This window comes from Lactuca virosa, chromosome 2, assembly GCF_052849685.1.
Source record: "Lactuca virosa cultivar CGN04683 chromosome 2, Lactuca_virosa_CGN04683_v6, whole genome shotgun sequence".
Lineage (NCBI taxonomy): Eukaryota > Viridiplantae > Streptophyta > Magnoliopsida > Asterales > Asteraceae > Lactuca > Lactuca virosa.
In genome coordinates, this window is record NC_136427.1 from 3,403,573 (window position 1) to 3,416,064 (window position 12,492).

A 12,492-nucleotide genomic window follows, 5' to 3' on the forward strand; every position below is an offset into this window, starting at 1 on the left:
TTTTGCAACGTTTTTGCGACAGAATGAAATTGGTCGGTAATCCGTTACAGTGTACCGACGGTTTACCGACGAAAATCAACAAATTTGAAATTCCGTCGGAAATCCGTTAGTGAAATTCAATTTTCTTTTTTTTATTTTTTAAATACTTGGGGCACTTTCGTAAATATGTTATCTGAACTAAAAATAAGATCACGCGTTGCCCTAATCTTACTTTCCCTCTTCTCTTTCCCCGATCTGCGATTTCTAGCTCTTCCCAGCATCTCCGATCTGCAACCAACCGGCGACTGCCTCCGCCAACGACATCGCCTCCGCCATCGCCGTCGGAAGCAAAGCCCTCCAGCTCCTCCAAAGTCGTCGACGCAACATACTTCTCCCTCCTACTGCCTGTCCGACCTGCAAACCACCAACGACAACCAGCATCGCCTCAGTCTCTTGTCGCCGCCACCAACGACAACGATTTCAGCTTTTTTTCACTCAAGTTTTGGTACAAAAAACCCTAACTTATTTTTTCTATTACATGATTAAGATGATTCACATTTTATATATCACAAATTGTTATGCCCTTAGTATTTTTGTCACCGTTTGATCATTTATGTTAGTTTATTCAATTAAAGATAAACAAACCTAACAAAATTGTTACGTTGTGAACTTATATGAGATAGCTATAAATTCTTCATCCAACTTTCAGAGGCCAAAATTATGATATTGGAGTCTTATTAAGTCTTAAGAATTGTAGGGCTTAATTCCCAAAGGAAATGAGGTGAGGGACCTGATGCTTAGTTAAGTGTAGTAAAATAAACTCGTGTTCCCAACTTTGTAGGTCCCCTGTTTTCACAATGTGAAAATGGGATTGCATAGTTAGATGGCATGTGATCCTTTCTGCTGGAGGGGGTATAATGGTCATACAAAAGTGCCTTAAAAAGATAGGATAAATATTTAGTTTCAATTAAATATTCAATTAATAAGGAGAACATGTTTAGTTTTCTAAAGCTTTGAAAGAGGTTTGGAATGCAAACGACTTATGAGTTATGACTATATGATCATCTTAGGCATGATCACTTCTGGTCTCACATTCTGAGAGGATATATGCCATTAACATATTGACTAATATGCCCCTGAAAGTCAATGTTGATAGTGCCCTCTATTATAATATCCATGATGCAAATAACCAACAAATATGTCTATTTATTGTTGTAGACCTATAGTTGAATCTTACCATCATGTTGTAGGTTCTCCTGTACCAAAAGTTCCTTCATCTCTTTGTTGGTCTCCTTATTTGGTATTTGTTTCTACTAAATACTAATAGTTTAATCACACTAGGCAGAACTTCATTTTCTTAAAATACTTCTACTTTTCTCCATTACACAAACACAATGCAAATTTCAATTCAAGAAAGAAAGGTATATTTCACTAAGTCATTATATGCAGATTAAGTAAAAGAAAAACAACTATATATAATTGTTCACCTTAATTCTTTTTATGGATATCGCCTGCAAATATTTTTGGGAGCTGAAATCAAATAAACAAAAAGCAAATTACAAAAATGCCCATAAACAGAAACTCGATATTATATGAGACTGAAGAATATTTCTACAACAAGAGATTGTAACCTTTTTGGGTAGGACAAAAATCTACAGCCAAAAGGGCTGGTCATGTCTTCCCACCAGGGGAGACTTATGACTTCTCATGGCTTTCCGCCTACTTGGATCACATCTGACGTATGGTAGGTAGGCTCTGTGCACGGTAAAGTGATATACTACAATAAATTTCTTATAATAATCATGGCTTTCTATTTTATCATAAAATAACTTGTATTTATTACTACACAGATATGGGACACTGATACTTGGAGAAATATATCCGAGAGTAGTACAACAAAATTAGTGCTACGGTCATAACCACCTGAAGGGAAGGAATAACGGAAACAGAAGGATAAAGCAAAAGGGTAAAACAGACACTTCACCACACTCCAAAGCTGCTTTATTATTTATTGACCTTTCTACTCCTCCTGCTGTAAACTAGAAGTTCTTGAGGCTTATCAGTTGATTGGGAGCCAACCTGAGCACTGGGTTAATGAGAAGTCTTGGACCGTATTTGTAAGTTATCTTTATCCTTTCTAGATTTAAGATTTAATTATTTTTCAAGTGTTTAGAGTAGTAACAATTTTTATGTTTTGGTAAATTGTAGGACAAATATGAGAAGGCAATGTGTGAGAAATATGGCCCCGACCCTAGTCAACATCCGTTGGGTGATGTTGAAATATGGGAGCATTGTGTTGACGGGAGAAAGAAGGGGCGAGTTTATGGGGTAGGATCATCAGATCCGGGCAACGTCGTGTCGGGGACATCTTACGAGTGTGGCTCATCATCCCATGATTATGCCTTATATCAAAAGAAGGTATGTGTCTATATTATGATAAAAATAGTAAAGTATGTTGCTATTCCCTTCTCTATTTTATACACCTTAATTATATGTTTGTTGTTCACCTTAATTATATGTTTGTTGGACCATATTTTAGATAAATGAATTAGAGAGCATGTTGGAACGAGAAGTGAAGAAACGGGAGGAAATAGAAGCCAATTTTGATAGTGAGGTGAAGTTACGAGAGGACATGGAAAGCCGTCTTCTTGGAAAAATGAATGATCTTTTGAAGCAGTTCACCGGAAGATAAAAAGGTAATATTTGAGGGCATTTATGGTATTTGACAATATATAAACATCTCTCTAGCTAACAACTCTCAATGATAGATGTGGAATCCACGAGAAAGAATTCTCTATTGGTTGTTGACAATATTTGACAATATGGATTGAAATTTTTGGTATTTGACAATATGGAGTTATAGATTTAAAATGATTGAAATTTATGGATTTACTTTTATATTTGGTGGTTAATATAGATTTAATGTATGTTTAAAAAATTTGTGTTGAATATGTAATTATTTTTTGTTTTTAATTTCTTCATTAATTTATAAATTTTTTTATAATGCCAAAATCCGTCGCTAATCTGTTACAAAAAAAAATTGTAGTCATTTCGTAATTCCGTCGGTAATCTGTTAGTAAGTTGTTTCATATTCCGTTAGTAAATTTTTCCGTCGGTAATCCGTTGCAAACAAATTCCGTCGGTAACCCGTTGCAAAATATATTATGTTGGTGATCAGTTACTATTTCCGACAGAAAAATCCGTCACTAAAAATTAGCCAGAGCCGTCGGAAACCCGTTACAAACAATTAGCGACAAGAATATAGCGACGGATTTTGTTGTGTTACAATTCCGTCGGTAAAGAGCTTTAGCGACGGATTACCGACGGTTTTGGGTAATGCTCTTTTTTGTAGTAGTGAACTGATGATCAGTATTTTCCTACAAATACTTGTGATTGTTCCAATTGTGCTACCTAAATTTACTCTTAATTAACTCAATTATTTCATCTCATTCATATGAGTTGCAAATCCACAAGCATCATCCTCAAATAAATCTCATTTCACTTGTGGGCAATCCTTCTAGCAACTTATCGTCGATCCATTTGACAGAAGAATGCAAAAACCAATAACCTAAGGTTAAATTCTCACTGGTAAGTGTTAGCCCATAATTTCTGCGAGAAATCTTTATTGAACATATTGTGATCAATTAAAGTTTGTTCACTAAACCTTGATTTGGGCTTAGATTTTCGCCTCTATCAAATTCAAACAAGTCAAAACAGAGGATTGCAATCAAAAGGAAAATTAATCAATCGAAGACGTTGAAGAGAGAGGGCAGACTGACTATGCAGAAAATAAACCTGTCATGATGATGATGATGATGATGATGGATCGAAGAGATGCAGCAATAACAGTGAAGATGAAGAAGATGGAGTCGATTCAGTGGTGGTGTTGTTGCTGCTGAACAGAAGGTGGTCGTGGAATTGAACGGAAAGTAAGAGCAGCACGGTGGTGGTGATGAAACGATAGCCACAGAATGCGCTGGACGTCAAATATGGCATGTGTGTGTCGGTGTATGTGACGATGTGTGTATGAGACTGGGATATTGGGCAAATAAAGCAACTGGAAAATGTTTTGTTATACTGTATTATTATATTAGTAGTTTATAATACAGGAGAACCACGGTTATAAAATTAATTAAAATGTCATATTAAAAATTCAAAAATATTAATCAATTATTTTAAATAAATTATTACTTAAGAGATATTTTTTTAGTTATATAAAATTATATTCGTTGATTTAAATAAATACGTGAAGTTATATCACCTTACAATCTGTATTAATTTTATTTTATTTTTTAATCTAATGTTATTAACTTAATATAATTAAAGCGAGAAAAAAATTTAAAATTTGAAATTTAAAATGGAGAATCAATTATTAATTTAATGTAATTAGAGTATGAAATTTAAAATTTGAAATTTAAAATGGATAATCAATTATTAATTTAATGTAATTAGAATGAAAATTTAAAATTTGAAATTTGAAATGGATAATTAATATGTTGACAAGTGGTATTGATAGATAATATAAATATTAATGGGAAGTTCTAATAGTATGACACTTGTCAATATGAGAATAAACCTATTCTTTTATTAGAATAGGGAGATAGGGAGATACATATAAAAAAAGAAGTTTCCTTTAATTATTATGTTTTGTTAAATTGTATTATACATATAAAGAAAAAAGTTTCCTTTTTTTTTTATTAAGTTTTAAATCTCACTAATTTTGTATGGAAGTATATATATTTGAAAATTAATCTAGCTAGTCGTATTTGTATGTGTTACTTGTTTTATATTTCTTTTTTAAGGTTGAAAATGATTAGGACATATAAAATGTTTTTAACCATTGTACATTGAAAGCACAATGCTATAACTCAGAAATGATATGCAATCACTTACATATATCTTATAGTTTTATCGAATCACGCTTAAAAATATAAGAAGATGCTTTTATCGGAGTGTCTATTATAGCATTGATCTTTTGTTTCATAAATCCTGTTAGAACCTGGTATTATAAACAATACACGAAACTATAGCAATGCCATAAAACCACTAATAATTGAGTGGAGTTTCCAAAGTTTTACTAAAACTAAAGTGCAATGTTGTAATCGAAAAAACAGGTTTTAATAAAAAAACAGAAAAGAACCAGATATCAAAATTCAAATCAATACTATATGAAGTTTTAAAAAAAAATTAAAAAGAAACAGATTTCAAATGCAATGCTTTAATAAGATTTTTTTTAATAAAACGTTTTTAAACTATTTTCAAATACAATTAAACTCTGCAAAACCATTTTATAAAAACAATTAATTATGGAAAACCATGCTATTTAAACTTTCATTTTCATATTTTTTTTCTTATTAAAACATTGCATTTGAAAGTACAATGCTGTAATTGGGTGTCTACTTTCAAAGTATACCCATTTATAACATTGTACTTTTTAAGTACAATGCTTTAATAAAAAAATTTGTTAGTTTGAAACATAAAAAATAACCACAGGTAGCACAGACATGCCATAAAGTGAGACAATGGTGGTAGGAAATGCCATAGAATGAAATTCAACATACTTAGACAAAACATGTTTAAGTCTAAGTATGTTGCAAGTATAGATAACAGATGAAGTGTGTTGCTAGTCATGGTAAATGAATGCAAGAACGATGCCATTACGTGCAAAAACGATCAAGTATTGCTATTAATATTATTGGTAAACATCAATATGTGTGTTTAGTTCTATATCCTCCAACAAATAACAACAAAATGGTATAATTTGAAGAAACGTTCATGTAAAATCCGTGTTATAATAGAAAGAAAAAAAAAAGGAGATTGTTTTTCCTCCCCTGTCAAGTACAACTATGCAAATTGCAATAAAGCATAACTATGGAAAAGAAACAGGAACAAAACACAACCCTATTTCCCCTATGTGAATTCAACCAATCATATAGTTGATGCAATCAAATGGAATTATGTTCTTTGCTTTTTCTTTATCCCAAATTCTCTTAAGATCATTTTGTCAATCATAAACTCATTGAAAATTTAATGGCATCAGATGAAGAACAAATGAACAGAGATACCACATAAGTGTTATCTTTTTGGTTGTCAATGAGCTGTAACTTTCGACCTCTTCTTTGCTTCACTGTAAAGAACCATTCCCATTATTGTCACGATGAACCCTCAAATTCCAATAACTATCAGAAACCCATGCAATGATGACTATCAGAAACAAATCCTATAATGTTGAAACCTAGATGATGAACATAAACCAAATTAATGGAGAAACCCTATAATGTTGAACTATAGCAGAGAACTTATGGTGCCCACAGTATCATCTTAGATCCTAAGAAAAAATTAACTTTTTGTATGATAAAATGTCCATGGGTTACACTATAAACAAATAAAAAATTAGTTGAATCAAGATGATTAATTAAAAAAACTGAGACTTGGTAACTCTTCAAAACGAACAAAGAAATCTGTGGGGCATGGCCTTGTAAAAAAAAAAAAAAACTCATCAGCCACTGTTCTTGATCCAAAAGCACTATTGATTTCTTTTATCAGGACTTTAATCAAACAGTTGGTGTGAGTGTGAGACACTGAAAACTCCAACACTATTTGAAAACAATTCGTACAGCGATTCTGAAAAAAAAATAATCCAAAACGTAGGCAATTTAAAGGAGAAAAACAGAATTAGACCTGCCCTTAATCACCGAATTTAATTTTGAGGTTCTGCTGTTTTCTTGATCGAAATTCCTCAATTGTGAAATAGCACTTGAGAAAACTAGCCAACAACCTCAGCTTAGAATCAATGTTTGATTGAAATCCCCGCACAAATTGGATCGGCAGAAGCGTAAACAACGATTGCAGTAGAATTATCACAAAAAGGATGGAACGACGTCGTTCTATATTACGGCAGAAGCGCCAGTGAATTTTTTGACGGACCCGCAGGATGGAAGGTCCACACTTAGACCGACTAACATTTTGGTCTTTGGATGGATAGGAGGGAAGCATGCGTGTGTGGATCTTACTGGGGTCTCTCCTCTCGTTGGTTTGGGGAGCGGGGGTTTCACAGCTAGACATACCGCTTTGAAAGCCGCCGCGTGTAAAGTGGTAAAGCACGAGAATGCATGTATAGAAAATCAACATGTGTTTGTACCTTTTGCATTCGATACATTTGGTTTTCTCACACCATAGGCGGTGGAGCTCCTCAATAGAGTCCAACGGGTTATGCATTCTAATGGCATATCTCCTAGATCCACAAATGTTGTTTTCAAAAGAATTGGTTTTGCCATTCAGAAAGGGCTAGTGACGCAGCTTGTTGCCCGTTTGCCTTCAATCGATATGTATTGAACTATATCCAATAAACATGAATACCGGTGTTATCCTTCATTAGAGTATACACATAAGATCAGAGAGAACAAAAAGATGCAAAATGGAGGGGTGGATGGAAGCAGGGAGACGATGAAGGAATGAAGGAACTAGCGAGTCACTTGAAGAAATCAGATGAGAATTATTTTTGAAAAAAAATAACGTTTGTAAAGATTACCAAGTTAGAGGACCATTGTGAAAAATTGGTAAATATTGGGGGCTAAGTAGAATCGTGTAAACTGTAAAGTGTGTGTGTGTGTGTTTGAAAGAGGAAAATAAGAAGAAGATTGTAGGTAACTTTTAAATTGAAGCAATAAGCAAGATTGTGTAGTAAGATAAAGTTTATTGGATAGAAGAATAAGTTAAGTGAAAGGTGAGGGAGGGATCTAGCCATTGTTGAGGTAAAATCGCTCCGCCTCTATCTTGGTATGTTAAATCACTACAAGAATTAAGTCCTATGCTGACGACATCTATATAGATGACTTAAGTCGTCGACACTGTGTCATCTATACAGACGACATGTCGTCGGTATAGAGTTGACTAAATTTTTTTGACCTGAGACTATATAGCGACGATAAGTCGTCGGTATACCTTAAACGGAAAAGAAAAAAATTTACGCGGTTTCCTCAGAACGTTTGCCGACGATACGGCGTCGGTATAGCTTACGCAAAATATAGTTTTTATTTATTTATATTCCATTTTGCAAAAAAAGGAAACGACGTCGGTTTGGATTAGTTATACCGACGACAAGTTGTCGGTATAGAATGATAGCGATCCGCACCATATCCGTGTCGACTCAGACGACTTGTCGTCTGGAACTGTGTTTGTTATTTTTTTTTAGTTTACGAAAAGGAAAAACGACTTAACTCTATACGGACGACATGTCGTCGGTATAGGGTTTTAAGTCATCTGCTTCCTTCGACGCCCTTTCATTTGCAGCGCTCACCAAAACTCTCTCTCTCTCTCTCTCTCTCTCTCTCTCTCTCTCTCTCTCTCTCTCTCTCTCTCTCTCTCTCTCTCTCTCTCAGCGATATTCCGTCCAAACGACCTCCGACCACTCGTCTTCACCGCCGATAACATACGTAGGTAGCTTGTTTGGTCTTTCTTCTCCGATTACCCTCTTTTTTACAGTTCGATTTTGAGATTTTGGGGTTTTTTTTTCCTATTTTTGATTTGTGGCTCGATAGGGGTTGTCATCAGAGGTTTGACCACCTGCAACGATGTCCATTGCGACGCCCGGCCAACACATTATCCGTTCCAGGTAATATTTTTTGATTTTTGATTTTTTTAATTGCTGATATAGTTGTTTTCCGGTGAACACAGCCACAACGTCAACTTCCCACTTCCGGTCACTATTGAGTTACTACTTCCGACAACCACACCACCCACCGACACAAAACATATAAGTTTTTCTTATTCTTTTTTTTTTTGTTTTTTTTGGTTGGATATTGTTGTATGAAAATGTGGAATTTGATATATGTTCTTTGATTTAATGTTTATAATTCTTTGAAAATGCCTATTATGATGAACGATGAAATTTGTTGGACATGATTAGTTTCATTTCGTATTTGGATTTGTACATATTTGTATAAAATTGGAATTGGATGTATTGTATGCTTAATTGTATGAAATTGGAGTATAAAAGTGGTAATGATGTCTAAAATGAAATGGAAATTGAAATTGAATGTATTGTATACATGTATGATTATGTGATATTTATGTTTAACAGTTTGAGTGTATATAAGATGAACTGATTGTACGATTGTATTAGATGTTTATTATGTTTTTTTTTCTTGTTAATATGGTTTCAAAGTGCTAAATTTTATTAGTGACTTAATGTTGGTCATTACGACATTAGCTTAACTACGTTATCAGGGGCGGATCCAGGATTTAAAGATAAGGGGGGCTTATATGTAATTTTTTTTAAAAAATATTCGAATAACATAATCGAGTCTGTAAAATGAAAAAGATACCGATAAAGAAAAAAAATCGTCTTAATATGAAATATATCAATCTTTGCAAGAACCAATCTTCAAAAGTTTTCAAACGATCATAAGCACCGATTCTCATACATTAACCTGTTATTATTAAAAGAACGACTTAGAACATAGATACATATGATATTATGTTCAATTTAGAAGAATACAATTAAAAATTTGTAAAAGTATAAGTAATAGTACCTTTCTCACTTTAAGTTGTGTCCGTCTTTGCTTCATAGAAGAAAAATCATCTATAAGTTTATCTGTGGAAAATGTATCAACAATCTCTCTCTCAATGTTAATAAGCATACAACTTTTAAGAAAATCATCATTCATGGTATTCCGAAGTCGCGGTTTCACGATTTTCATTGCTGAGAATGCTCTTTCAGATGTCGCAGTAGAAACGGAAAGCGTCAATATAATGCGAATCAATCTGTCAAACAAAGGATAAGTACCAGCCTTTCCAGTTTCATGTAGACCCCTGCACAACTCAGAAAGTGTAGAAGAATTTTTCAATTGTGGGTGATTGCGCTCATCTAACTCATAATGTCGTAACTCAAGTTTCAACAAATGAATTTCTTGCTCAGTAAAGTCCAAAGGATAATAAGTTGTTGCCAATTTACATATATCTTCAACATTCAAGGACTTTTTTGGATCTAGTGCAACACTGAGACGGAGAAGCTCTGTTACAGACTCATTAAATCTAGAATTCAACTCTTGCAACTGACTGTCAATTGCAGCAATAAACAATTCAACTCGGTAGTGATGCTCTGCAGTGATATTGTCTTTATCACGCCGTGTCCGAATTACATATTTGTAAGTCTCATTCATATCAGGGACCAAAATTTCACTTCTTTTACAAAAACAAACCACTTGATCCAAAAGTGATTGCCAACCTTCATCTCTCAGTTTTTGAAGCAATATTTTTGTTGTGGAAACCAAGGCCAATGCATTAATAATATCTATAGATTTTTGTTGTAAAGATTGGCAAAGCTTGTCAGTTATCCCCATTATATCTTTCATCATATGCAAAACAATGACAAAATCAAATGACATTTCATGTTTAAGTGCAAATATTGCATCACCTTTTTGAGAAGATGTAGAACCTTTTGTAGCAATGTCAGTCAACACTACACAAGATGAACCAAAAAGTCTCATCAAACTACATATTGATTTGAAATGAGAACTCCACCTAGTATCTCCAGGTCTTTGTAGTGTTCGTATTTGATTTTTTCCTTTTCCACTCTCAATCTCATCAACCTCAATTAAATGAGAAATTTCAGCAATCTGAGCATCTTGCAATTGGTCATGACACTTGGAAGAAGAAGTTATGACATTAACTATAAAGTTTAAAGATTTGAAGAAGTTATGTACCTCGGTCACATCTTTAGACGCTGCAACTAGAGCCAATTGCAATTGATGAGCAAAACAATGTATGTAATAAGCATAAGGGCATTGCTTTAATAATAAAGCTTGCAACCCATTCCATTCTCCATGCATGTTACTAGCTCCATCATATCCTTGACCCCGAATATCTTGGACACTAAGTTTATGACAAGACAATGAACACATTATCTCATTTTTCAAGTTCGATGAAGTTGTATCTTTGACATGAATCAAATCCAAAAATCTTTCTTTGACATGTCCATCTCAGTCAACAAATCTCACAACAATAGCCATTTGTTCTCTCTTAGATTCATCTTGAGACTCGTCAACTATCAAACAAAATTTTGTAGTCCCGATTTCATCACGAATTGCTTTTTGTACATTTGTAGCTAAAACACGCAATATTTCTTTTTGGATATCCGGTGATGTGTACTTTGCATTTTGAGGAGCATTTTCTAATACAACATCATCAATAGTCTTGTTATAAGAAGCAAGCAACTTTATAAGTTCAAGGAAATTCCCTTGATTTCTTGAGCCAGGTCCCTCATCATGATCTCTTAAAGCACATGCTTGAAATGTAAGCCATTTAATAGCCTCAATAGAAACTTTAAGGCGTAATCTATTATCCATAACTTGTTGAGTCGTTTGTTTCTCTATCACATTCTCTATGTGACACAACTCATTTTTTAAATCTTCATAGCATCTGACAGAAAAATTATGTGCTGAGGCCGGGGTCTTACCTTCATGGACGATGAAAGCATAATCTTTGCCACAATTCACTTTTTTCCATTTATTAAACCCTGCGACGGTAAATGTATCTGACCCGACTCGTCCAATAGGTTTCTTATTGAAAAGAAAGTAAGGGAAACAAAATGCAACATCCTTTTTCTCAGAATATTCCAACCACCAAAAAATTTTAAACCAAGCTTGTTGAAAACTACGCATAGAACCATTTGGACCACTAGGACTTGAAGGATACTTTGATTTTTGAATTTGGTATGGTCCAAGTTTAATATATAATCGTCTAATCTCATCACGTTGGTGACTTGGATAGCTTGAGATCAAAGGTCGTTCTCCGGGAACGAATCAAAGAATCTAAGTTTACCTCTCTTGAATTTGAAACATCATTTTTTTCAGGTTCGACATTAAGTGGCTCTTCCATATTACTATTTCTTCCAGGTTGTGGGTCATTAACATCTTCTTTTCGTTTGAAAAAAGAATCAATTGTTCTTTTTTTGCTCATGGTTTACCCTATAATTATAAAAATTAACAGACCAATTAACCAATCATAATATTATCATTAATTACAAATTATACTATTCAAAATAAATATTAACCACAAGTTACAAATGTTAGATATAACTATTTTGAATCATAGTTAAGATGGAAATCGAAAAACATAAAGCAACCAATTACCTTGAGAGTGCCAATGAATTAAATTATAATTGATGCTCTCCTTTGAAGTAACTGTCGAATAATTAAACTGTAATTGATATTCTCCCTTTGAAGTAATTGTCGGCAGCGATGAATTCTAAATTGACGTCTCCTAAATTGTGGTAAGTGATGTATTTTGTATTTTTATTAAATTAAGTGGGCTATAGGAGGGCCATGGGCTTAAATTGAATTTTTTTTTTGGGCTTAAATAATATATATAAACTTATATTTATTAGTATATAATGGAAGTTGGGGGGGGGGGGGGGGGCACCTGCTAGCCTCTGTGTTGCCTCCGCCCTTGTACGTTATTATTAATAGCAACGTACTTCTAGTAATTTCACATTAAGTTATTTTTAAAATC

General features: G+C 33.7%; 2 protein-coding genes and 1 long non-coding RNA gene across 7 annotated transcripts; 1 reads left to right on the forward strand and 2 right to left on the reverse strand.

Moving 5' to 3' along the window:
- The first annotated feature begins 202 nt into the window (after positions 1 to 202).
- On the forward strand, positions 203 to 2,863 carry LOC145158830 (uncharacterized). Of its 5 annotated transcripts, none has more exons than XR_013737304.1 (4): positions 203 to 1,743; positions 1,830 to 2,096; positions 2,188 to 2,397; positions 2,519 to 2,863. It is a non-coding gene; the product is annotated as an uncharacterized LOC145158830 (long non-coding RNA). The 5 variants fall into 5 exon arrangements; XR_013737303.1 differs by having other exon boundaries at positions 205 to 1,945; positions 2,026 to 2,096; XR_013737302.1 differs by having other exon boundaries at positions 206 to 2,096; positions 2,519 to 2,675; positions 2,748 to 2,863.
- Positions 2,864 to 9,398: 6,535 nt separating this feature from the next.
- LOC145156203 (uncharacterized) lies at positions 9,399 to 10,883 on the reverse strand. The gene is made up of 2 exons (XM_079075675.1): positions 9,513 to 10,883; positions 9,399 to 9,410 (listed from the first exon to the last, which is right to left on the reverse strand). The coding sequence occupies exons 1-2, from the start codon at positions 10,881 to 10,883 to the stop codon at positions 9,399 to 9,401; spliced, it is 1,383 nt and encodes a 460-aa protein (XP_078931801.1).
- A 78-nt stretch (positions 10,884 to 10,961) lies between these two features.
- On the reverse strand, positions 10,962 to 11,940 carry LOC145156204 (uncharacterized). Its single transcript, XM_079075676.1, has 2 exons — positions 11,803 to 11,940; positions 10,962 to 11,579 (listed from the first exon to the last, which is right to left on the reverse strand). Exons 1-2 carry the CDS (start codon positions 11,938 to 11,940, stop codon positions 10,962 to 10,964), a joined length of 756 nt encoding a protein of 251 aa, XP_078931802.1.
- Between the last annotated feature and the right edge of the window lie 552 nt (positions 11,941 to 12,492).